Source organism: Bos mutus, chromosome 23 (assembly GCF_027580195.1).
Source record: "Bos mutus isolate GX-2022 chromosome 23, NWIPB_WYAK_1.1, whole genome shotgun sequence".
NCBI lineage: Eukaryota > Metazoa > Chordata > Mammalia > Artiodactyla > Bovidae > Bos > Bos mutus.
In genome coordinates, this window is record NC_091639.1 from 25,891,831 (window position 1) to 25,917,169 (window position 25,339).

Consider the following 25,339-nt stretch of genomic DNA (forward strand, 5'->3'; position numbering starts at 1 on the left):
AGTGTTCTTTCTGTTATACCGTGTAAACCCTAAAGTGTTCAAGCTACCTTTTTTGGTATATTTTAATTTGTGAGTTACATTAAATTTATTGTATATAGCCAATTTTTGTAGCTTATATAGATTGGGACACAAAACTATCCTAAGACCCAGGGAGTCATGGAACTAGTATGTTACCATTTGTTATATTCAAATATTTATTATTAATATGGTTCCAAGGGATTGATTGATCTCTATCATGTGGGATATAAGCACTAATGTCAAAATTATACTATGGGTGTGTATTTTGTTTAATGGAGAGCTCTATGAAAAACAGTAAAATGTTTGCAATATCAAAAATTCTTTGACAAAACAAGAATGGAATACACAATGGAGTTCCATCTATATGCTCCCCTTAAGAGATTCAATGAACATGTAATGCAGAAAATATATTTTGGGTTTAGGTGTTCTGATACAGAGTCTTTTAGCCTTTTATTTAATTGAGGACCTAACCTGTGTATAAGACTGTGCTGGTCATTGTGGGGACGTTGGAAATGCCAAGGAAGCAGAAATTAAAGTATGTATGGGACAGTGTTAGGAAGAAGCAGAGAAAGTGGTGCTGATGAAAGCTGTTGTGTGGTGCTTAGTCAGGTTGGGGTAAGGATGTATGCTCGTCTGGGTCAGGATGGTACCCAGTTTTCTGAAGACCCCATACAGGTCTTAATGCTCCTCCGACACTGTGACTTCACTGGTTTTCTCTCAGTGTCCATGGCGCTTTATAAAAGATGAAGGAGAGGAAGAGGATGAAGCAACTCACATTAGGGGAAAGTAAAAATATTTCTGAGGAGCTTTTACCTCAGCCATGTTGTCTTTTCAGTGGGGGCTAATTGCAAATATTGTTGACAGTATTTACAAACATTCAGATGATTGGACAGAGAAGGAAAGGGCACCCCACTCCAGTGTTCTTGCCTGGAGAATCCCAGGGATGGGGGAGCCTGCTGGGCTGCCATCTGTGGGGTCGCACAGAGTTGGACACGACTGAAGTGACTTAGCAGCAGCAGATGATTGGATCCTCTTTTCCTAAATTTGTGCTCCCTTTCCCCACAGATTGGGTTTATTTCCTTTCTTCTGGCTTTGAAATCTGTCAGCCTTTCTCCTATTTCAAGTCAATCCATCCCTTCTAGCATCTTTTGAACTTTATTTTATCAGCAAATGAAGTTAACCTCTCCATCATTCCTGGCTCCTTCTGTTCAGTACCTCTCAATTAAAAAAAAAAATCAAAACAAAATTCATAGACACTGACTCTTCCACAAGTTGACATTGCTTCTGCAGACTTATCAAAAGATAAGCCTTCTCTTGATGCAGAGCAATAAAAAGCACTGTTTATAATAGTCAGGACATGGAAGCATCCTAAATGTCCATCAGCAGATGAATGGATAAGAAAGCTGTGGTACATATACACAATGGAGTATTACTCAGCCATTAAAAAGAATACATTCGAATCAGTTCTAATGAGGTGGATAAATCTGGAGCCTATTATACAGAGTGACATAAGCCAGAAAGAAAAACACCAATATAGTATACTAATGCATATATATGGGAATTTAGAAAGATGGTAATGAAAACCCTGTATGTGAGAAAGCAAAAGAGACACAGATATATTGAACAGTCTTTTGGACTCTGTGGGAGAGGGCGAGGGTGGGATGATTTGGGAGAATGGCATTGAAACATGTAAAATATCATATGTGAAATGAATCACCAGTCTAGGTTCGATGCATGAGACAGGGTGCTCGGGGCTGGTGCACTGGGATGACCCAGAGGGATGGGATGGGGAGAGAGGTGGCAGTGGGGTTCAGAATGGAGAACACATGTATACCCATGGCTGATTCATGTCAATGTATGGCAAAACCAATACAATATTGTAAAGTAAAATAATTAATTTTAAAAAAAAGGAAAAAAGGAAAAAAAAAGAAGCTGGGTAAATGAAGGATTAGATGGCAATATTTGGCTCACATAATGAATTGGAGACCATTTCAAGTGGTGACTGTTGTTGACTGACAAATTTGAGAGGGAAATGTTGGTCTTGAACAGTGTTCATGGACTCCAGTTTTAAGATAAGTCTAATTTATCTAAAAAGTGGGAAGACAGATCAAAGGCTCAGGATCTCGGATCATTTCCTCAATAAGTGTTTTGCATGATCAGACCTAATGTCTTTTCTTCCTCACTTCTAGTGTACTCCTAAGTCTGCTATAATTCAAGTGGTTCCCACCTCCAGCACTCCACTGACACTCTCTTCATCCTGCTCACCCATGCCCTGGTTGTCACATTCAGCAGCCACTTCTTATTCCTTCTCTTATTGGAACTTTGCTATTAACAAGATCACTTCTACTCTCTGGACATTCTTTATTTCTTAGTCTTCCAAGACATTCCTCTCTTCTGGTTCTCCATGTATATAGCTGATAGCTTTAACTCTTTAGGCTTCTTTTCCTCTCCTCTCCTTTCTGTATTAAAAATAGTCACCTGGAAACCTGATGTTAACTGTATAGACATCTCATAACTGCAGGAGACTAAACATGTCCTTCTCTATTAAGTGTTCTTATTTTAAGGCAAGATGGTATAAAATAATCAAATTCATTCATCATAACATTTCTTAGAATAGCAATTTCAAGATTTAGTTTGTTCAGTTAAAGACAGGTTTAACCCTCCCATAGATAAGAGTGAAGATGACAAAAATGAAGAATGTTTCTAACGTGTGATACAAAATTGAAACAACTAAGGGTTTTTGAGGCTTGGAGTAGGGTTTTAAAGAACCTCATCATTGCCTGTTTAAAATATCACTGGAAATGAGAACATCTCTTTCTGTTTTGTGGTGTCTGTTAGTGGCCACCTCAACAAATATCCCCACCCTATCACCATCTGGGTATTTAGAGTATAGTACTGGAAAGAAAACAAAATTGAAAAGAAACTTAGAAAGTTTCTTTGTAAGAATGTATTATATTATTGGTATTTATAAAATATTTCTATTTTTTAAATTTTATTTTTTTAAAAATGAAGTATAGTTGATTTATAAATTTATAGTTGATCTATAGTTTCTGGTGTACAGCAACATATATATATATATATATATATATTTTCTTATGCTTTTCCACTATGATTTATTATATAATAGTAGATAAATATAAAATATTTCTAAAACCTCTTTCACAATAAAGTTTGTTCCAAGACATCGCCTGGTTTCCATGGTGTGGGATATACTTTGTGCTAATTAAATTGTCTAGGATTTCTACTTGACCATAATCCATGTATTTTTAAGTTATCCTGGGGCCCTAATTAGACCATAACCAGCAGGGAGTTGGGTTCATACAGACAAAATAGTCAGGTGTTCTCCATGGTTCTGACCTTAGGCATTTTGTCTTTCCACACTGTAGTCCCAAGGAGCTCTCACAACCCATCCTCAGATTTTCAAATATGGCCTCTGGGCCAATGATGCCAAGATCCATCTCTCAGATTCAGAGTTCTTTCCCATCCTTCAGATTCACATCCATCCCCTGCTTGCTGTGCATCTCTACCTGGAGGCCTCAAAGACACCCCAAACTTTAAATGGCCCAAACTGAATTAATCAAATGTCCGTCTTAATGGGCATCTCCACCAGGCACCAGCTATGCTGGAAACCCCGGCTGACCCTTGGCATTTTTCTTACCCTTCCCGCTCTGACCTCTGGTTGTTTTTCTGGCCCTATCTATCACCCGCCTCTTTGCGACTGTATGACTCAGCAATACCAGATTGCTTGTATTCCTTCCACATGATCTCTCATTTCTTGCCATCCATTGTGTTCATCCCTCTAGAGGGCAGACTCTCAGTTCATATCCTCACCCCCTTCACCTCAATTGGGTCCTAAGCCTTTAAGTGCAGCTCAGATGCTCCGACTCCAGGAAGCCTCCCCTGGTGAGGTCTCACTGCCTGCCTTGGTCAGGTACCATCAAAGATAATTCCCTTCAGAATTCTATCCCCCTAGTATTTACTTATATACTTACACAATGTTGGTGCCTCCTGGGGGGCAAGCATGACATTTTATTTCTTTTCTTTTTTTTTTTTTAAATTGTATTTTATTTTTAAACTTTACAATATTGTATTAGTTTTGCCAAAGGTCGAAATGAATCCGCCACAGGTATACCCACGTTCCCCATCCTGAACCCTGCTCCCTCCTCCCTCCCCTACCCTCCCTCTGGGTCGTCCCAGTGCACCAGCCCCAAGCATCCAGTACCGTGTATCGAACCTGGACTGGCGACTCGTTTCATACATGATATTATACATGTTTCAATGCTATTCTCCCAAATCTCCCCACCCTCTCCCTCTCCCACAGAGTCCATAAGACTGATCTATACATCGGTGACATTTTATTTCTTTTTGCACTATTTCACTGTTTTTTTAGGACAGTTCTGATAGAGGAGGCACTCATTATTTATGCTTATGAAGTTAGCAAGTACTAGAGGAGATTCTTTCTCTCATTATGTGAGTTTATGAATCTCCCAGAAAATCTGCCAAGTAAAATAAGAACTGAATGTAAAATTACAAGTTATATGATCTAAATTACATAAAAATGCTGAGAGATTCTGGAAGGAAACACAAATAAAAGGTTAATGGCAGTTATCTCTAGGTGGTGAGATAGTAGGCAATTATTATTTTTCTTTTTCTTTCTGTATTTGCATTTTACAAATGGCTCATGCTAAACATATGCTGTGCTATTCATAATAAAGGCAAAACACAAGTGTTTAACTGCAAAAGTAGAATACATTTTCCCTTCAAGTGGAGGTAATCCAAGGATTGAATAATTACTTATTTTATACATGATGAATGTTTTCATTAATATAAATATCTGAAGGCAGCTTTTTGTGGGAAGTGAAAATGTCACCAGGATCTTAATATAAGGGTAGAATTTGCAAGTTGTCATAGTGAGTCAGATTTTCATCGTTACCCTTGTTATTTTCCTTTTGTTTTCTAGCTTCTGCCTCTGTACCAGAGTCAGTTTTAAAATGGTCCCTCCCTGAAGCATGGGAAGGCGTGGCTGAGGGCTGGGGAGGACACAGCGGTGCCAGTCCAGGCCCTGGGGAAGACGTCCTGATTTTATCCAGTGAGTGAAACAATCCATGGTGTGAATAATCACAGATAGACTGAATCAGGCCAATCTGGGAATTATCTGTCATTTAGATATTCTGAACAACACGGTAAAGAATGTGAAAATAAATAGGCAATTATGTCTACAGCCTTCTCTTTTGGGTTATTACAAGAGAGGAATTTAATAACCCAGTAAAACCGGAAAAGATAGTTCCGCCTACCTTCATTAAAGGTGGGGTAAATAGCCCCATGCCAAAAGGAATTAGACTAATTCACTAACTGGATGATTTTTCTAATATGTCCAAGAACAGATTTATAGAAAATTTTAGTGTTCTTATATTTGAAAGACACGGAGAGTATGGAAAGAAGCAGTTTGTAAATGCCTCCTGCTCTTCTGCATTTGTGAATCTTTTAAACATGGGACTGAGAAATGACAAGGTCTTCTATTGCCATGGATTTTCAAAGATGATGGGAAAGGAACAGATAAATCAAATAGAAAAGCAACATTCTACCAATCTATCATCTCTCCAATCTCTCACCTATCTTTTCATCAATCCATCTGGCGGCTTCAGATGGTAAAGAATCTGCCTGCAAAGCAGGAGACCCGGGTTCGATCCCTGGGTTGGGAAGATCCCCTGGAGAAGGGAATGGCTACCCACTCCAGTATACTTGCCTGGAGAATTCCATGGACAGAGGAGCCTGGCGGGCTATAGTCGATGGATTCACAAAGAGTCAGACATGACTGAGCGACTAACACACTTCTACCTAGAACTCTCTTTTTGTTTAAATAAGAAGGGAAAGATGATTCCTCAGATATACAGATTTACGCATCATACTTGTAAAATTCTTCTTTCTTAAGAGAGAATTCTTGAAACTCCCAGAAAATTTTCCTAGCCTGAGAAAAATATTCTTCATAGAACAGATATAGTTTCTCTAAAAGACCTATTTCCATTTATGATTTAATTTGAACTTCTAAAGATAATACTGAATAAAAGAGGATCAGTACTTGAAGAAGAATATTTGGTCATCTGTGAAATAATAATATGCTAAAATATTAAACAAGTTCTTCCCTGTAGCTCAAATGGTAAAGAATCTGCCTGCAATGCAGGAGACCCAGGTTCAATCCCTGGGTCAGGAAGATCCTCTGGAGAAGGGAATGGCAACCCACTCCAGTATTCTTGCCTGGAAATTCCCACAGACAGAGAAGCCTGGAGGGTTAGTTTGTGGGGTCTCAAAGAGTCAGACACGACTTAGTGACTAACACACACACAATATTAAACACAGGTTGACAACTAACAATATTCAGGAATCATTCTTCATATATTAACTAATTTAATCTTCATAATAATTCTGCAATACAAGTAATATTATCATCATCCCCATTTTTACTGACATAGAAACAGGGGCCCAGGGTGGTTAGGGAACTTGCCCAGGGTCACACAGTTTGCAATTCAGCAGAGTCAGGATTTTGACACAGGCAGTCTGTCTCAAAGTCCTTATTCTTAACCAATCAAGTACATTCCCTTTCTAAAAGGACTGCTGCTGCTGCTGCTAAGTCGCTTCAGTTGTGTCCGACTCCGTGCGACCCCATAGACGGCAGCCCACCAGGCTCCCCCGTCCCTGGGATTCTCCAGGCAAGAACACTGGAGTGGGTTGCCATTTCCTTCTCCAATGCATGAAAGGGAAAAGTGAAAGTGAAGTCGCTCAGTCGTGTCCGACTCTTCACGACCTAGGAGTAAACCTAAACAGTGGTGGTGTCGTTTGCTTTATTCATGATGGGACGAGAAGGCAGGAAGATCAAAACATACTGACCACCTTCTGCGTATTGGTGGGGTGCATATGATACACAGAGATGAGGGCTGGAGGAGGGGGCTGACCGATACAAACTTAAACTGCTTATTATCATCCCACCCCCTATCACCCACCTCTCTCCATGGAGGATGGAACTTTTCGAATAAACAAGCTCATGAGTCATTCCTATACGGAAAGGAAAAATCTGTTCTGTCTCAGCCATCTCTTTGATGAATGTAGCCAGTGGATTGGCCCTGGGCTATGGTTTTTCCCACTAAGCAAGCTGTTTCCCCCACCCCATGCAGGAAGCACCAGAAGCTTTTGAAGGTTGCCAAGCTTTTAGTATCCTTTGGGACCTTTATGCTGAGCGACAAGCAGTCTTTGCTTTCTTGCTTGGCATTGCTGTTGTCTGTATCCACTGTGTGTCCTGGTTTCCAGGGTTCCTGGCATTCTCCATCTTCCTTCATTCCTTTCTTCATGGTCAGCTTGTAAGGTGGACCCAAATTCTTCACAAAGTTGCTCTTAAGGAGCACAAATCAGTGCTTTGGAAAAAGGCGGGGGTGGGACACAAATACGGGATATCTGAAGTGTCTCCCAGTTGGTCCTTCAGTATTATTGTAAAAATGAAAGTTAAGATTTTTAAAACCTGCCATTATTGTTCATTATTTAGTTTTCAATTGGAAAATAAGTGAATGAGAACAGATTTGTAATACATAATAAATGAAATCCTTACTTCTTATTGCCTCTCTCCTCTAAAAAGCCCTGTCTGTTGATAATTCTAGAAAATGATCTGAAAGTGGCCAGTGTTTGAAATCTGTTCTGTTGAGGGTCTAATGCAGGAGCTCTGCTGGATTACTTCTCCCTTTTGATTTTTGGCAAACCCTGATATTTTGACCTTTGATGGCCCCTAGGGTTGAATTGCCCTCTTTCTGCTTATGGTTTTACTGTCTTGACCTTTTTCCTGGCTGCTCTGTTTTCTTTCCTCCTTTGCTTCCTCGAAATCAAGAGTTTGTTCATTCAAGTCTGGCACAAAAGAGACACCAAGTATTGCTTGAATGAAGCACACGGTCTCCAGGCTGCCGTCCACAACTTAACACCAGAACTGAATCTGTGGGTTTCATAGGATTGACCCAGGGTGACTGCAGCTTTATACAGGTCTATAGAAAATAACGCTTTCTCCTTCGAACAGAGTTCTAAGAATTAAGATTTTCCTGATGATAATGATGATGGTCCCAGCAACTGTAATTTGAGTGCTGGGTATGTGCTAAGTGTTTTACATGGATGTTCTCAGTTATTCCTCACAACTACTTTGAGTTGGATCCCGTTGTTATCTTCTTCTTCTTCTTCTTTTTTTAATAACTGAGGGATTTGGTACTCAGAGAGGTTAAGTAACTTCCCAAGTTTCTGCCAGATAACAAGTAGAAAGGCTGGCAGAGGGAAGCAGACAGTTTGATTCCAGAGCCCTGCCTCTTTACCACATATATTTTAAAAAAACTCACCATTCCTACTTGCTCTGATACGCTCAGATCAGACTCCATATTATACTGAATTTATACTTCTCTTCTTACTGTTTCCATTGTTCCCTTCACTTTGAATTAAAAAATACTATTTATTGAGTACCTGGCATCTGTCAGATATTCTCTAGGAACGCATTCAATCTCACTATATTCTCATTAGGTGCATACACGCAGAGAAGCTGGAAAAACTCCCCAAAGAGGTATCTGATGCAATGAGCCATTGGGGGGAGTACCCACTTTGCATCTGGTAGCAAGTGTAGTTCTAATTCAAGTTAACATTCCTTTTCCAATTCAGTTTAACCAACAATAACTGAACACTCACTGTGTTCAAGGCACTGAACCAGGACCTCTGATCAGCTGTGATCTCAAGCAGCTGGTAAATTAGCTGGGTTGATAAAACACATACTAAAGCGTAATAATACAACATGCAGCTGTAATGAACAGAAGTATTTAGAATCAAAGTGTCTCAGGTGAGAAGAGAGCTGGCCCCGCAGAGCAAGAGGCATTTGAGGAGGACCTTGATGGATGGGGTGAAAAACTGAAGGCCAGTTATGAGGGTGAACTGGGGAGGAAGCAGTGCTTTAGGAGATGCAGGATGGGCTTTTGACTAGGATAAACCTGGGTTCACATTCAGATTCTGACATTTACAAACTGCATGATATGGGACAAGTGTAAATGCTTCCCACGTTCACTTTCTGACCACATGAGGGCTATAATTAACACATCATCATGTTGAAAGGATTAAATGAGATAACGTCAGTACACATGACCACTGTATGGAGTGTTGGTGATAATGGAATCAGAGATGAAAGCTGTGATTTTTAATGTGTCAGGTGCTCTTTTCTTTCATTTTCCCATCTGGCTGCCCCTCTTGGCCTCTGGTATTAGCCACACTTTGTATTTGCTTTCCAATGGCTTATTATTTAATTTTCACAACATCCTTGGGAGCTAAATAGGTAATAACTATTATTACAGTAAAAACCCATTTTTACATAATACAATTTTAATGGAACTGCTGATTTTACAAAATGAAAGTGACTGGTAAAGAAGATTTAAGTGATACTTTTGAACCTCTAATATAATTTTATGATGTTTTGTGTATTTTAATTCATTAATAAAGGAAATGTGTAGAACATTCCCATCATTATTCAAATAGAATAGCATAATTTTTCAATAAAATTCTTAGGGTAAATTGCCTATTTCCATTTTCTGGGAAATCAATTTTATGGAATGACCTCAGACCCATCCTATTCCATAAAAATAGGACTTTACTGTACTAATAAAAGATATCACTATTTTAAGTATGGTACCATTTTCCTTCGAGGCATTCTGTCTTTATAGACGTTGGATTTTGAAAAAGCTGTAAATTCTTCTTGGTGGTGTTATGGAGTGAGCTGAAGTCATCGTGAAGAATTGGCTTTTGTAGTTTAGTTTATGATGACTTTGCTTCACGCAAACAAGTATATCTGGTTGTCTTTGCCATTTAATTACTAGGAGAATTGGTCTAGATGTGTTCACAACATCTCACAGAGTGGAAACGAGTTCTAATAAGCCATGCAAATCTCAGAACTTCACAAATGATCCTACTAGCGTGTACTCCAGGTTTTATCCTGAACTGACCTGTGAGGATTTGATGCTTCCAGTTCTTTCTCTGAAGGAGTCTTATCCACGACAGGATGACACCCTGTTGACACAGAGCAGGCTTAATGAAAGGAAAATGTGTTATAATTCTAAGGGGTAGGATTCTGTTTTGAAGGGTACAGATATGATATCATGTAGCCTCCAGCATGATTTTATTTTTGCGTGTATGTGTGGTAGAATTCACTGTGTTCCATTTTCCCGTATTACTTTGAACTGTCTTTATTTGAAGAGATGAATGGAGAAGTACTGGTTTTCTTTCATAATAGTTCCTCTGTTTGTTCTGATTTTCAATACTTGGGTACTTTAAATGGCAGTGAGGCTCATCAAAGTCCTGTGATGTTCAAAATCAACAGTGCTTAATGCATTTCCTTGTTAAACCGCAAGGCATTAAGGTTGGAGATATGAGCTAAGATGACCACAAATCAGGAAATAATTTTTTCTGGGGAAGAAATTTTTACAAAATGTTCTAAGTAGAGCATTATTAGTTTGATTTACTTTTTTTTCTTACCTGAAATGAAAAGTAGTTTAAGGTAAGATGTTCATAATACAGAGATTTGGGTCTGCAACATCAATCAGAAACCAAATACTATAAATACCAGTGTTGTCTCAAATAGTTTCAGAATTCTGGTATTTTTTAAGTTGGATCAAACAGAAAGGCACACAAAGAATCACCCCCATATATTCTGGATTGCTAGCAAGTGGGAAGGGTGAGTTAATTTAAACTTGAGTTACTGGGGTTCTTTGTATGGTGGGTGCACGTCTTCAGTATGCTGACTACAGGAGTGCGAGTGTTCTGGAAATCTGTCATTACTTAAAAAGCCACCTAGAAACTTAATAGCTTAAAACATACCTTTTATTTTGTTCATAATTTTGTGGGGAAGGGCTAGACTTTGGATCTTCATGCTGGAGTCTTTCATGAATTGCTGTCAGATTATGGTTGGGCTCATCTAAGGTTCCAGCATGTCTGGGTGGCCCGAGAGAGCTCATCATGCAGCTGGCAGGTGACTCTTGTTATTAGCTGTGAGCTCGACCAGGGCAGTCAGCTAAGAGGACTCAGTTCCTCTCCACATGGGTTTCTATATGGTCTTGGGTTTTCTAATAGCGTGGTAGCTGGATTCCAAGAAGGAACATCCTAAGAAGGAGTTCCCTCCAAGTGAGCAGTTAAGTTGTAGCTGTTCAGTTGCTTAGTCATGTCTGATTCTTTGTGATTCCGTGGACTGCAGCATGTCAGGCTTCCCTGTCCTTCACTGTCTCTTGCAGTTGGCTCAACCTCATGTCCATTGAGTTGGTGATGTCATCTAAGTGTCTCCTCCTCTGTCACCCCTTCTCTTCCTGCCCTCAATCTTTCCTAGCATCAGGATCTTTTCATGAGTTGGCTCTTCATATCAGGCCTAAGTATTGAAGCTTCAACTTCAGCATCAGTTCTTCCAATGAATATTCAGGGTTTATTTCCTCTAGGATTGACTGGTTTGGTCTCCTTGCAATCCAAGGGACTGCCAAGACTCTTTTCTAGCACCACAGTTCAAAAGCATCAATTCTTTGGTGCTCAGCCTTCTTTATGGTCCAACTCTCACATCCATACATGACTACTGGAAAAGCCATAGCCTTGATTATATGGACCTTTGTCGACAAAGTGATGTCTCTGCTTTTTAACATGTTGTCGAGGTTTGTCATAGCTTTTCTTCCAAGGAACAAGCGTCTTTTAATTTCATGGCTGCAGTCACTGCCCATGGTGATTTTGGAACCCAAGAAAATAAAGTCTGTCACTGTTTCCATTGTTTCCCATCTATTTGCCATGAATTGATGGGACTGGGTGCCATGATCTTACTTTTTTGAGTGTTAAACAGGTAAAAGACCAGGAAGAAAGCTACACACCTTCCAAGCCAGACTAGCAGACTGAGAATATCATGACCATCATGACCATCACACTGTCTATGTGTGATGTAAAGCCTGCCCAGGTACAAAGGAGGAGAATTAGGCTCTCCTTTCACTGAGAGGAAGAGCAAAGAACTTGCAGCTGTCTTTAATCTACCACTGTGCATGTGTTTATGTATGTGAGTGCATGTGCACGCATGTAATTAAGAGCAGATGTACCTGACTTAATTCAAAAGGTTTGAGTGTTTAGGGTCTTGTCAATTTGTGCTGTCTTCCCTCTCTGGGCAGACATTATTTAGATTCTGTTGGCTTATGAGTCAGAAATTGAAGAACACCAGGAGACAGACTGGTCAAAGGATTTTAGTTTATTCTCTACTCCCTACCATGCTGGGTGTTATGCTAGTGCTTCTTCACTGCCCCCAAAGTGGGGTTCTTCAACCCTTGAACATAATTAGAGCCCTGATCTGGGATTTCTCACCCCGAGATGGCTGAAGGATGGCAGTGTTGGGCTGCAACCTGTGTCCAATTCTGTACACGCACGACCAGAAGCCTCTTCTTGGGCAAGAGGGGTGCCTTGGCGTGAGGGCAGAAGTAGAGCATGAGTATGTTGAACATTTTACTTCTTTCAGGGTAGAAATTAAATGTCTGCAAGGACAACAGTCAACATTTCCTTTACCTTATTTAGAACATGAATGTGAAAGCTAATTCTTTAAGATTGTGTGGGGAAGAACAAATATGATTTCAAGAGACACTTGACACAGAAATTTTAATCAGCATTATTAGAAAATAAAAATAAAGAAGTAAAAAGAAAATTTGAAACCAGAGATCCAAGGACCTTTAGATACTGTAGTCATCTCCTTCTTTTAGGCAGTTTCTTGGAGGGGAGCGCAGACCTCTGGGAACCTTGCCTTATGGTGAAGGGTGTTGAGGCTATGTCCTTCCCACAAGAAGGAAATATCAGGATCCCAAACTCCTTGGGGCAAGTATTTCTACTGACCTCCTCAAATAGTTACGAAAGGCTTAATGTAACCTGACTTTTCATATATTCAGTTATTTAAGAATATACCACAGAAGCTTACTATTTAAGGCAATCTAAATGCAAAATCCTTTGCAATATGGTATCCTTGGGTGAATTGAATGATTATCAAGCAATTTAGTTTTATTTGAAGCATTTTTCTATGGATTTAATTGTATTAAGTAAACATTAATATATATATAAAATATGGATACAAGTTAATAGAATTGTTGAACTGGTAGGGAACTTAGTGACACTCAGATGAGCTAAAATAATGCAAGTGGTCTATAAATTGTAAAATCCTATGAACCACATTATTATCATTATCCAAACGTATATGAACTTTTGTATCAAGGATAAGAATAGGATTTCAGTTTCCTTGTCTTCAAACCAGTGCTGCAAATTGTCTGCTAAAATTTATAAGAAAGAAACTGTTGCTTTATTTGCTATATTTTAGATAATTTGTGTCCTTCAAATAGGTTTACTTTTGAGAGACATACTTGAAGTCTAGGGAGTTCCTTTAAGTTGTGATGACTGTGATTCAAATGGCTTTTTACAAATGAGTAACAGGGATGCCCTAACTACCAACCCAGACCTGTGATAGGGCATCCTTGTCAGTGGTGGAAAGCCAAGAGTTGAATGTTTTTTTAAGTATTTTTCCAGCTGTATATTTTTCCCCATAGAAATTAAATTTCAATTAAAATAACAGCAGAGATTTTTAAATTTCCTGCAAGTGAGAAAAGGAACATAATAAAAATATATTAAAATAAGTTGATATTCTTTCTTGAATCTCAATTTGTCAGTCTGTTTGACTCAGTCATGGCGCTTGTTTCTGGACTAATTAGAACTCACTTAGAATCTTCTCTTGGGACCCAAGTCATGTAGACCCTGACACTCTTTATGGCTTGCTAACTTGCTGTAACTAATTGGAGTTTCAGTTTAATTGAGCAGTTTTCAAACTCTTTTCTGTCCTGACTCACCTAAGAAACACACTCATTGTCATTGTCCATTAGTATTAGGATCATAGCACTTTTTTAGGAGGGCAGGGTCTTCAGATCATCATTTGGGTAGGGGGAATATCAGCAAGTATGAAGTGTGTAGGAGACTCAGGGTTTATTTTTGTACTTACCCCACCCACAGAATCACTACTTTTATAAGTTTACAAACTCCCAACTCCAGTCTCCCAGAAGTGTGACCCTTCTAGACCTTTGGGTTCTAATTCTTCATCCATTCATCAATTGATGAACACTTAGGTTGCTCCCTATCTTGGTAATTGTAAATGTGGCTATGAACATTGGGTGTGTGTATATTTTCAAATTAGTATTTTGTGTGGCTTTTTTTAAGATATATACTAAGGAATAGAATTGCTGGGTCATTTGGTAGTTTTATTTTTAGTTTTCTGAGAAACCTCCATACTATTTTCCACAGTGGGTGCACCAGTTTGCATTCCCACCAGCAGTGCATGAGGGTTGCCTTTTCTTCACAAGGGAGGAAATTAAAAGAAAGAAAATTCGTTAAAACTTCCCTGATGAGACAGTAACACTTGTAGTGTGGCAGCCCAGTTGTCCATATACACGTTGTTTCTAGAATATAGCCAAGTGTTCCAAATGAATAGGTTATATAATAAGCTTAGTCTAACAGAACTGGTCAATTTGTATAGCTCAGTCAGTCTGGGAAAATAGAACAGGCTATTTTCTCTAAGGTAACATTATCATTTCCTAAAGGGATACAGTATTACAAAAATATAAATCAACACAATAGATGAATTTTTAATAAAAATTTAGACTGTATATAATTGTTAAAATGAGTTTAGTTCTGGAGGTAAGAATTTATGGTCATATTTTTAACAGGCAATAGTAGCCCATCAGAGTACATTGGTGGAGTCCGTTCAAATTCAGAACAGTGAAAGCAGCATCCAGAGATTTTGGTATTTACTTTGGGGTGTTGATCTTAGGAACTCATCTCTTTAGAGTCATTAGTAATTAGAGCGACAGACTACTCTGGTTTATCCAGAACTGAGGAGTTTTCTGGGACACAGGACTTGTAGCGATAAAACCTGAAAAGTCCAAGACAAACCCGAACAAGCTGGTCACCTTACTAAGAAATCAGCTTTCAAGTTCTTAACGACCCCATAGTCTGTTATCTGCACTGCCACAAATTTGCTGAGAATTAATGAAATTTTTCCTTGACTTCAATGCAGAAACCTATATTTTTACCTTGCTTTATTCCCCTAAGAAATTTGCCTCGTGGAATTAATATTCTTTGAGGAGACACAGGCATTTCTTACAAGAGAAGGGGACCTGAGTGCTTGCATATGTATTTTACCTCCTGGTTGGGGCCGGGGAAGTTGAGCCGAGGAAGGAACAGCTGCCTACGGGGCCCTTAATCTAGAGCAGGGCTTTTTTCACTTGCTCTAATCGAATTACTTCTTTTTCTCTTTACTTTATGGTCTGTTTTCCATGCAGATATTCTTGGAATGTCGAATTAAATAATTCATGATTTCCCAATGATTGGTTTAGGTATAGTTGCCATTTCTTGAATTGATTATACTTTCTGGAGGGAGCTTTCGGAGTGTCTTCACATGCAGAGCTTTAAAGATAAGAAGTTTGCCCATTAGAGGTACAGCCCAGCCAGAAGGGGTGGACTAGCGCAGCAGCTCTCTGTTGACCCTTGGGGGTCACCACGCTTTTACGCAACCCAGGGTTTCTGAACTACTCGTGTGCCCTTGGTTCCTTTATCAGTCTCGTGAAGCCTGGATCCAATCTCAAAATAATATTTTTAATACATAAAAAAGAATAGGCTTATAAAAGAAAGCGGTTATGTCGATCCAGCTATCAAAATACTAAAAATTGAATTTGTGATGTGATAATATATATGCTTCTTTACTAGAACATTAAATAACGCTATCTAGTTCTGTGCTAATTACTACCATAATGTCGATGTTGCCATTGTAGATATCCTTCAAAAAGGGCTGCCATAGATTCCTTCTCTCCTTGTAAACGTATTCTGTTCCTCACTGGGAGAAGTAGGGCCCAGGTCACAAGAACCTTTGCATAAGAAGACCATTTTGCCTGGATGGCTGTCTTGCTATCAAGATGCTCCCTTTTGTGGCAGAGTCCTCAGGCCATGGGACTTGAACCCTGTGGGAAGGCCATGTTTTTAACACTGGTTGGCAGGCTTGGACGAGCTCTGTTAGTAGCTGGTGTCGATTTCCAGCCATGTAAGTGATCTCTCTTGGATGTCCAGGGCTTCCTTGGAGCCCAGTAATGAGGTCTTACTGGTAACTCTGAGGTTTTTTAAAAACTTTATTTGAAAACACGTTAAAAAATCTCTTATTTTACACTTATGTGAATATTTCTCAGAATTTATTTTTTTGTATTCCGGAATGTTCCCTTAGAAGGGAGATTCCTCTGTTTGACTTATTAAGAGTCCACATAGGCCCTGAGGAGTTCACTGCCTTCAGGCTGTCAAAGAGAGTGAGAGTGATTAAAACTCCTCCTCAAAGTGACCATTATAAACTAATAATATTAACAACTGCTATAGAAAACATGCAGAAAGTTATGAAAGCATATACCATCAAGACCAGGACCAGAATGATGTGATTCTACCTAGGTTAACCATATTGTAAGGCTAATACAATCATTAGATATTACCTTTTAATGGCACCCCACTCCAGTACTCTTGCTTGGAAAATCCCATGGATGGAGGAGCCTGGAAGGCTGCAGTCCATGGGGTCGCTGAGGGTCGGACACGACTGAGCGACTTCACTTTCACTTTTCACTTTCCTGCATTGGAGAAGGAAATGGCAACCCACTCCAGTGTTCTTGCCTGGAGAATCCCAGGGACGGGGGAGCCTGGTGGGCTGCCGTCTATGGGGTCGCACAGAGTTGGACACGACTGAAGTGACTTAGCAGTAGCAGTAGCAGTGGTAAGTTTACCCAGAATTTCTCAAATTGTTTCCTATGAAATTAGCTGTTTATAAGCATCACACATAATGTCCATGGAATTCTCCAGGCAAGAATACTGGAGTGGGTTGCCATTTCCTACTCCAGGGAATCTTCCCAACCCAGGGATCAAACCCAAGTCTTCCATGTTACAGGCAGATTCTTTACTGTCTGAGCCACCAGTGAAGCCCTTAAGAAGGATACCAACATCAAATGACTTGGGGAAATTTGGGACTAAACACAGAAAAATTATTTCTTGCATCTGATTTTTTCAGAGCCCTTTATATGATAATATAGATTGTGTAATTTCAAGGGGGGATATAGCATGTACTGTTTCTGAAAGATATTTAACCCTGTAACTCTTTTATTCACAGAACAGCTCACGATGCCAGGAGTTTAGGGAAACCCTCTGAGTACAAAGTATTCTCACACTTAACATGCCATTTCCAACAACCCTATGAGGTTAGGCATCAGTTGTATTAGATAAAGCTAGGTCTTCTGTGAGTAACAAAGACCCGAAAGTAGGAGTTTCTCTCTCTCTTATGTCTCTTTTGTCTGTTCTGTGGCATCAAGGACTTGGACTTCATTTATTTTTTTGCTCCAATATGTGCTGTTTTTCCATTCCCAAAGTTACTCTGTGGTCCAAGATGTTAGCTGGAGCTCCAGCCATTGCACCCACATTCTAGGCAGCAGGCAGTATGAAGGATTCCACCTCTAAGTCACATGGCTGAATAGTCATAACTAACTGAAAAGGACACTGCGAAATGTAGTTTTTTTTGGCTAGGTGACAATGTATTCAGCTAAAAACTGGAGTTCTTATGACTAATGGAAAAGAAAAGAGATACTGGGAGATAACTGGTGGTCTCTGCCACAATTATCTCTCACTTTATAACTGAGGAAAACGGACTCCAACAGGGATGCCCGAGTAAGAGTTCAGAGACCATGGCGAGAGCACAGATTCAAATATAGGCCTCCAGACTCCTTGAGTCTCTCTAGTTCATTACAAAAATCCCTACTTAAACAAACATGTAGAAGGGATCCAAATAGAGCCTTTCAAAGGCTGTGATCTAAAGGGTCATGGTGATATAAACAGATACACCACCATAAAAGAAAGGAAGGGATATCTGTTTCTTAGAGGTATATCCTCATATTTGGAAATTAATAACACTAGATAAACAAAAACCCGTAAGTGCGATATGACTGTCCTTTGCTGTGGGTGTGTTATTAATGCTTTATTGACCAGGGGGTTTTGGGGAAAACTAATGCCTGTGGCTGGCAATTTTTATTTTGGCTGACCAAAAATTAATTCTGTTATTTCACTAACACTCTGAGGGTTATTGCATTCAGTAGTTACACTGGACACACCTGTAAAGTCTTCTAATTTTCATAAAATATTGTCTTCACTTCACTCTTTTGTGGAGGCAAAGCATTCTCTAGCACCATGTGAATTTTCACTTTCTGAATCAGAATCAATCATTAAGGGTTTTTTGTCTTTTTGTTGGTCTGATATTCACATAGTCTGAATCAGAACTATATTCTGAAGAACTATCATCTTCAGAGACACTAATATGTATCGCTTGGACAATCAGAGACTTTTATCTACATAAAATACATCAAAAAATTCTTGTTTCCTAAAAATTTTGCAATGTGTCATTTTTGAAAATTTTACATTTTTAATATACACAAGGTTGGAACAAAATCCTAACAGAGCAAAATATGAATGATAAAGACAATCATAAGGTGTAGAATGAACTCTTGATCAATTTTAAGCCCTAACAACTTTTCAGGGTGATGCTAATTGTATCAGTTTCTAAAAACATATTGATATGTCTCTGGTCAGTGAAATTCCGGTAACAAAAGATCATTAATATGTCTCCAGTCAGTAATGTTTTAAGATTAGTATTCTGTTTGTCAGGCTGCCATGAGCTGCAGGACCTGCACTGTGTCTAACAGCTTGTCCTCTCTTTCCTGCGTTTGTCACATCAGTGATGCTCTGTAAGCCCTGGATCCCATCTGAAGCCATCTGTTTGCTTCTCTTTATTTACATGATAACATCACCTGATGGCAAGTTAGTGTTTGGATAAAACAACACTGGTCTTACCTGGATTGAGCTGGGTTTTTGTCTGGTTTAAGGACAGTGGGCTAACCCCCTGCCTGCATTTCTCGGGCAGCAATAATGTTTGCACAGAGGTGACAAGCCTGCTGCACTGTGCCAGGCCTGGCTGGGCTGTGTGCACAGGCAGATGGCAGGTGAGGCTCTGTTGTCTTCCAGCACATGATGAGTACCAACAGGAACCTCTCATCTTTGTGTTCCTGGGTCCACGATAGCTCTGGAACAGAGGAGATGTTGTCTGCGTATGTGTTAATGAATGAACAGTGAACTGGATGGAATGCTGATGAATCCCGGACTTTCTCTTCCATTCATATGATGGCATCCTTGCTAGACTTGTAGGAATGATTTTTGTTGGCAAAGTGAGACAGATGCCTAGATGGTTGCTCAGTGGACATGGCTCTAACTCTGAATCGGAGCCTTGACATTGAAGCCAGGTCCCTTTCTCTCCTCTTTGCCCATCATAAGATGGGAGGTGGTGTGTGGACATACTTTGCTCTTGAGAGATCTCTAGGGGAATGTGTCTAGAGTAGGGTTTCCTCCCATATGTTCTGGCATTTAGGATTCCAACCCTCTGCACTGTGGGAGTTTTTCTAACTAAAAATCACCCCCACCCCACTCTTTTTTCCTATTATTGTATAGTTGATTTACAATGTTTCAGGTATACAGCAATGATTCAGTTATATATATATATCTATATCTCTCTCTCTCTCTCTCTCTCCTGCATCCTGTATACAGCATGGGTGCTCTGTCCTGTCTGAATCTTTGCAACTCCATGAACTATAGCTCCTCTGTCCATGGAATTTTCTAGGTAAGAATATTGGAGTGGGCTGCCATTTTCTACTCAGGGGATCTTCCCGACCCAGAGATTGAACCTGTGTCCTGCATTGGCAGGCGGATTCTTTTACCACTGAGCTACCTGGGAAACCCATATATATATATTATTTTTCAGGTTCTTTTCCATTAGACATTATTACAAGATATTGAATATAGTTCCCAGTGCTATAAGTAGATCTTTGTTGTCCATCTATTTTGTATGTAGTGGTGTGTACCTATTACTCCCTCCCTCTTTCCCCTTTGGTAACCATAAGCTTGCATTCTATGTCTGTGAGTCTATTTTTGGTTTGAAAGTAAGTTCATTTGTATCATTTTAGATTCCACATACAAGTGATATCATATGATATTTGTCTTTGTCTGACTTACTTCACTTAGTATGACAATCTATAGGTCTATCCATGTAGCTGCAAATGGCATTATTTCATTCTTTTTTTATGGCTTAAACATGTACCATATTTTTTTTATCCATTCATCTGCTGATAGACATTTAGGCTGCTTCCACATCTTATACATAGGATTTACGCTTAGCAAAGCTACCTCTGGCAAGGAAATACACACATGCATGTAGAGTGGTTCTCAGATTGCTGACTCTTACATCCTTTTGGGGGACAACCAGAAAATTAGCTCCTAGAGGTACAGACGTGTCTTTGAGAACCCAGTGTTGTGGGGATATGAGAGTAGAGGCTTCCCTGGTAGCCTCGGGACCACTCTCACTCCTTATGTGAAATATCCTGCCTGTAGCCCTCTGACATTGCCCAGGTTGCTTTCATTGCACAATGAGGGGGACCAAGCACTGGCTTCATCATTTGTGTTATCCTTAATGCTCATAATAACCACGAGTTGCAGAGGGAAGGGTGTCAGTTGCTATCATTAAGTCATGATCTGTTGCCTTAATCTTTTATCAGCTACACAGAAATTACTTAGGCTTGATTGTGCTATAAATCACCATCCTTGATTTTCTTCTTGTCTTTTTCTTCATTTAGTTGGTTTGCTTTAATGAATAGCACTGACATGTATCTACATGCATGCACATGGGGGTTTCTGGGAGGTCGGTCTAGGTATTTGTTAGCTGCCTGATGCCGTGGCTTCTGAATGGGATATGAAAGATATCCATCAAAGAGCACATAGAACATATGAGAACATTTATTCTATTTTTTATCCTATCCTTTGAAAGTTTTTTTGTGTATGTGTTATTATGTAGATAATATTTATTACTAGTATTCAGTTCAGTTCAGTTGCTCAGTCATGTCCGACTCTTGGCGACCCCATGGGCTGCAGCATGCCAGGTTTCCCTGTCCATCACCAATCCCAGCGCTTGCTCAAACTCATGCCCATTGAGTCGGTGATACCATCCAACCATCTCATCCTCTGTCATCCCCTTCTCCTCCTGCCTTCAATCTTTCCCAGCATCAGGGTCTTTTCCAAAGAGTCAATTCTTTGCATCAGGTGGACAAAGTATTGGAGTTTCAGCTTCAGCATATTCAGCATATTCAGGACTGATTTCCTTTAGGATGGACTGGTTGGATCTCCTTTCAGTCCAAGGGACTCTCAAGAGTCTTCTCCAACACCACAGTTCAAAAGCATCAATTCTTTGGTGCTCAGCTTTCTTTACAGTCCAATTCTTACATCTATACATGATTACTGAAAAAACCATAGCATTGACTAGATGGACCTTTGTTGGCCAAGTAATGTTTGCACTTTTTAATATGCTGTCTAGGTTAGTCATAGCTTTTCTTCCAAGGAACAAGTGTCTTAATTTCATGGCTGCAGTCACCATCTGCAGTGATTTTGGAGCTCCCCAAAATAAAGTCTTTACTGTTTTCATTGTTTCCCCATCTATTTGCCGTGAAGTGATGGGACCGGATGCCGTGATCTTAGTTTTCTGAATGTTGAGTTCTAAAGTCAACTTTTTCACTCTCCTCTTTCACTTTCATCAAGAGGCTCTTTAGTTCCTCTTCTCTTATGCGTGGCTGCCAACAATCTGGAGATGACCAATGCCAGCCTTGTCCTTTTCAAGCATGTTTCATCCACAATTCCTCACCCCTTTCAAGATGGAAGCCCATGTGAAAAGCAGTTTCCTGTGGGAAAAAATACAAACATACAAAATCTGGCAGAGGTGTGGGTCGGCAGTGGCTTGCACCAGAGTCAGGGGGCACTGAGTGTGGCAGTGTGTGCAAGAAACCTTTTGAAGGAGGTCGCCATTATCTTCATTACCTCCGCCAGTTTGGCCTCAGGTCAAACAACAGGGACGGAACACAGCCCAGCCCATCAACAGAAAATTGGGTTAAAGATTTACAGAGCATGGCCCCGCCGATCAGAACTGGGTTTCAGTTTCCCCCTCAGTCAGTCTCTCCCATCGGGAAGCTTCCATAAGCCTCTTATCCTTCTCCATCAGAGGGCAGACAGAATGAAAACTACACGCACAGAACACTAACCAAACTGATCACATGGACCACAGCCTTGTCTAACTCAATGAAACTATGAGCCATGCTGTGTAGAGCCACCCAAGACAGACGGGTCATAGTGGAGAGTTCTGACAAAACGTGGTCCACTGGAGAAGGGAATGGCAAACCACTTCAGTATTCTTGCCTTGAGAACCCCATGAAAAGGCAAAAGCATAGGAAACATTAGTTTTACATGTACATAATTAATCAATAAATTGATAAGTAAATAAATATTATTGAGAATACATAATTAAAAATTTGCTCATATAAAGAAGGACTACTTGGCATTTATTTGAATTTTAATACCATATTGTTTACTGACTATACTAAGAGTCCTCATTATTTGTACTGTGCTGTGTATGGAACACGTCACTGTCCCTCTATAAGTATATTGTTTTATATGTTTTAGAAATTAAGTGACAAAACATTAAATTAGAATTTTGACTTCAGAACCCATTTGATTTTGAAAGTAGGTTAGCCTTTATGAAAAACTGAAAAACCGAGTCGTCGAAAGCAACAGTTTTCAGTTTTCTGAAGGCCTGGCCATAGGTATAGATTATTCCAGGGGCTCCCCAAAGCCTTCACATTAAATCTCCATGTCGTTAGTTTGGATCACAAGGTCCTTTATGATTTGGCCTCCTTGCCTGCTTGCTCCCAGTGTGTCCTGCCACCCAATCATATGCATCTACTTCCTGTTCTTGGATGAAATCATACCCATCTACTTCCTGTTCTTGGATGAAGTCAGCTCTTTCTCCCCTTAGCTCATTTATACTTCCTGTTCTCGCTGCCTGGAACTTCCCCACCTCTCCATCCCACTTTTCCTCCTCACCCTCTTTCCCACCCTAAGAATCTACCGGTTGTTCCTTTCTGTCTTTGAACACTCCACGGAGTGTTACCATGTCCAGAAAGTGTCCCTGAGTCCCATTTGATGTAATTCTCTTTCGTCTGTGCTCCTGCAACACCTTGGGCCTATTTTCATCATATACCCTTCTTCGATGATTTACTATTTATGTTTATGTTCCCTTGATGACAGAAGCCATATCTTACTCAACTTGTACTGATGAGAAGCACGTGATATGGCGTGGAGCCGATGCTCCATAAACACTAGAGTGAATGACAGGAAGTGAGATGCAGGTACTGCCTAGTTGGTTTCTGCTGAAGTTTCTAGGGGGTTTGAAGCTGAAGGGAGAGCTGTCATGTCAGTCTGAGAATCTGGGCACATGACGGGGAATGGAGGGTGGTGCCAAGAACTTTAGCAACTGACTGGACGGTGTGGACCTTGTCTGGGAGCCCTGGTGGTCTGCCGCCGTACCCAGCCTGGGACTCTTTCAGCGCCAGGATTTATTCAGGTTCCTTGGGCTGGAAGCTTACTCTCTGTGAGTCCTGCTTCCCACAGCTAAGAAGATTCTCTGTGCAGGAGAGCACGGGCTCATTCCTTGTGCTAATGGAGTTCTCTGAACTCTTGTGTTCCCAGTGGGTGCTCTCATTTCTCTTCTCCCCTGGGGAGCCGGTGGCCTTCATTCAAGCTCCTCCTCTGCACAGCTTGCCTCCTCCTTGCACCTTCCACCTGAGCTGCTGATGGGCCTCCCGTGGATCAGCACCTGAGGACCTGCTGGGCCCGGTGTGGCTTGCCGAGCTGGAGCTCAGAGCTCTCTGGGGGTTTACTGTCTCCCCAGCCCACAGGCCTCCCGCGGCTTAGCATCTAGGCGGTTGACACACCTCCTGTGGTGTCAGCTAGGGAGCAGCTTGAGCATCTTCTGTTTGCTGGGAAATCATTTCAGAGGTTACCTTTTCTCATTTGCATAGTGTGAATGCACCTGGTTTTGTTTCCTTTCTTTTTTTGGTGAAACTATAAAAGGAAGAGGGTATATAAGAAAATGTCAACACTTGCTTATAGCTGTGACATTGGCTACAGCAAAGGGGCCCAAGTTTTGCCATTTGGCAATTAGTGTAGGCCTTTATCATAATGCTGGTGAGGAAATCATTGTAACTGGGGAAAGAGGAGTAGGAGTAGAGCCAGTGTCTTTCTGTATCCTGGTGTATGTAGTAATACTCGGTGTGTATTTAATGATATCTTACGAGTCTGAATGAATTAAAAAGGCTTCCCACACATCTTAAATTATCTCATTCATCTGGAAGTGCCACTTCAGAGGAGGCTTTCGGCAGAGCAAGCTGGCCCTGCAGTTCAAGTAGAAAGGGAAGGAAACAGTTAAAGGGTTTTAAACTGTTAACGAGGGCTTTTCCATTTTTCTGGGAAAGCAGCAGTTTGCATGGAAATCACAGCTTTTATACATTAAGTATGGTTATGAGTCTCTTCTCTAAAGCTGTGTGAGAAATGTGGACTTTTTTCCCCAAGGGAACGAGGGACCAAAGGAGAACTAGGACCAAAGAGGCATGTAGTTTCATGCCAAGGTTTTCCAGGTAACAAAGAAAAGAGAGACAGACTGGTCGGTACTCGGAAAAGAGAGGATTTTATTGATAGAGTTTTGCCATACCATGCTTACCTCAGGGCTTCCCTGATAACTCAGTTGGTAAAGAATCCCAATGCAGGGGACCCCAGTTCAATTCCTGAGTTAGGAAGAGCTGCTGGGGAAGGGATGGGCTACCCATTCCAGCATTCCTGGGCTTCCCTGGTGGTTCAACTGGTAAAGAATCTGCCTGCAATGTGGAAGACCTGGGTTTGATCCCTGGGTTGGGAAGATCCCCTGGAGAAGGGAAAGGCTACCCACCCCAGTATTTTGTCCTGGAGAATTAGCCACATTCAGAGAGGACAACTTTAGTGCCAGTTTTTAGAAATTCTCCTATTTCACTTTCTCTTCTTTTCCCATCCTAATTCCACCATAGCCCATCACAGGCAAACCCAAATCACACGACATAGTAAGAACCATCTCAGCACCTCAGTGCCAAGTGCTGGCCCTACCTTTACTAGGTCCCAGATTACTAGAATAATAGTAATCAGAGATGCTGGGTTAAAACCAGAAGGTCATAAAATATCATCAGCAAAAATAATGCAGGAAATAGGAGAGATATTCAAATTTAATTTTTTGAGCCCCTAAAGGAATACATTATGTAAA

At 40.4% G+C, this 25,339-nt stretch overlaps 1 protein-coding gene across 2 annotated transcripts in view; it reads left to right on the forward strand.

Annotated features, from left to right (window-relative positions):
• Positions 1 to 25,339, forward strand: part of PKHD1 (PKHD1 ciliary IPT domain containing fibrocystin/polyductin) — a 457,080-nt gene that overhangs the window by 251,012 nt on the left and 180,729 nt on the right. For both annotated transcript variants that reach the window (XM_070360807.1, XM_070360808.1), the window contains one exon: positions 4,979 to 5,107. In XM_070360807.1, the coding sequence (XP_070216908.1) occupies positions 4,979 to 5,107 (129 nt within the window). The remainder of the gene's footprint in view (positions 1 to 4,978; positions 5,108 to 25,339) is intronic.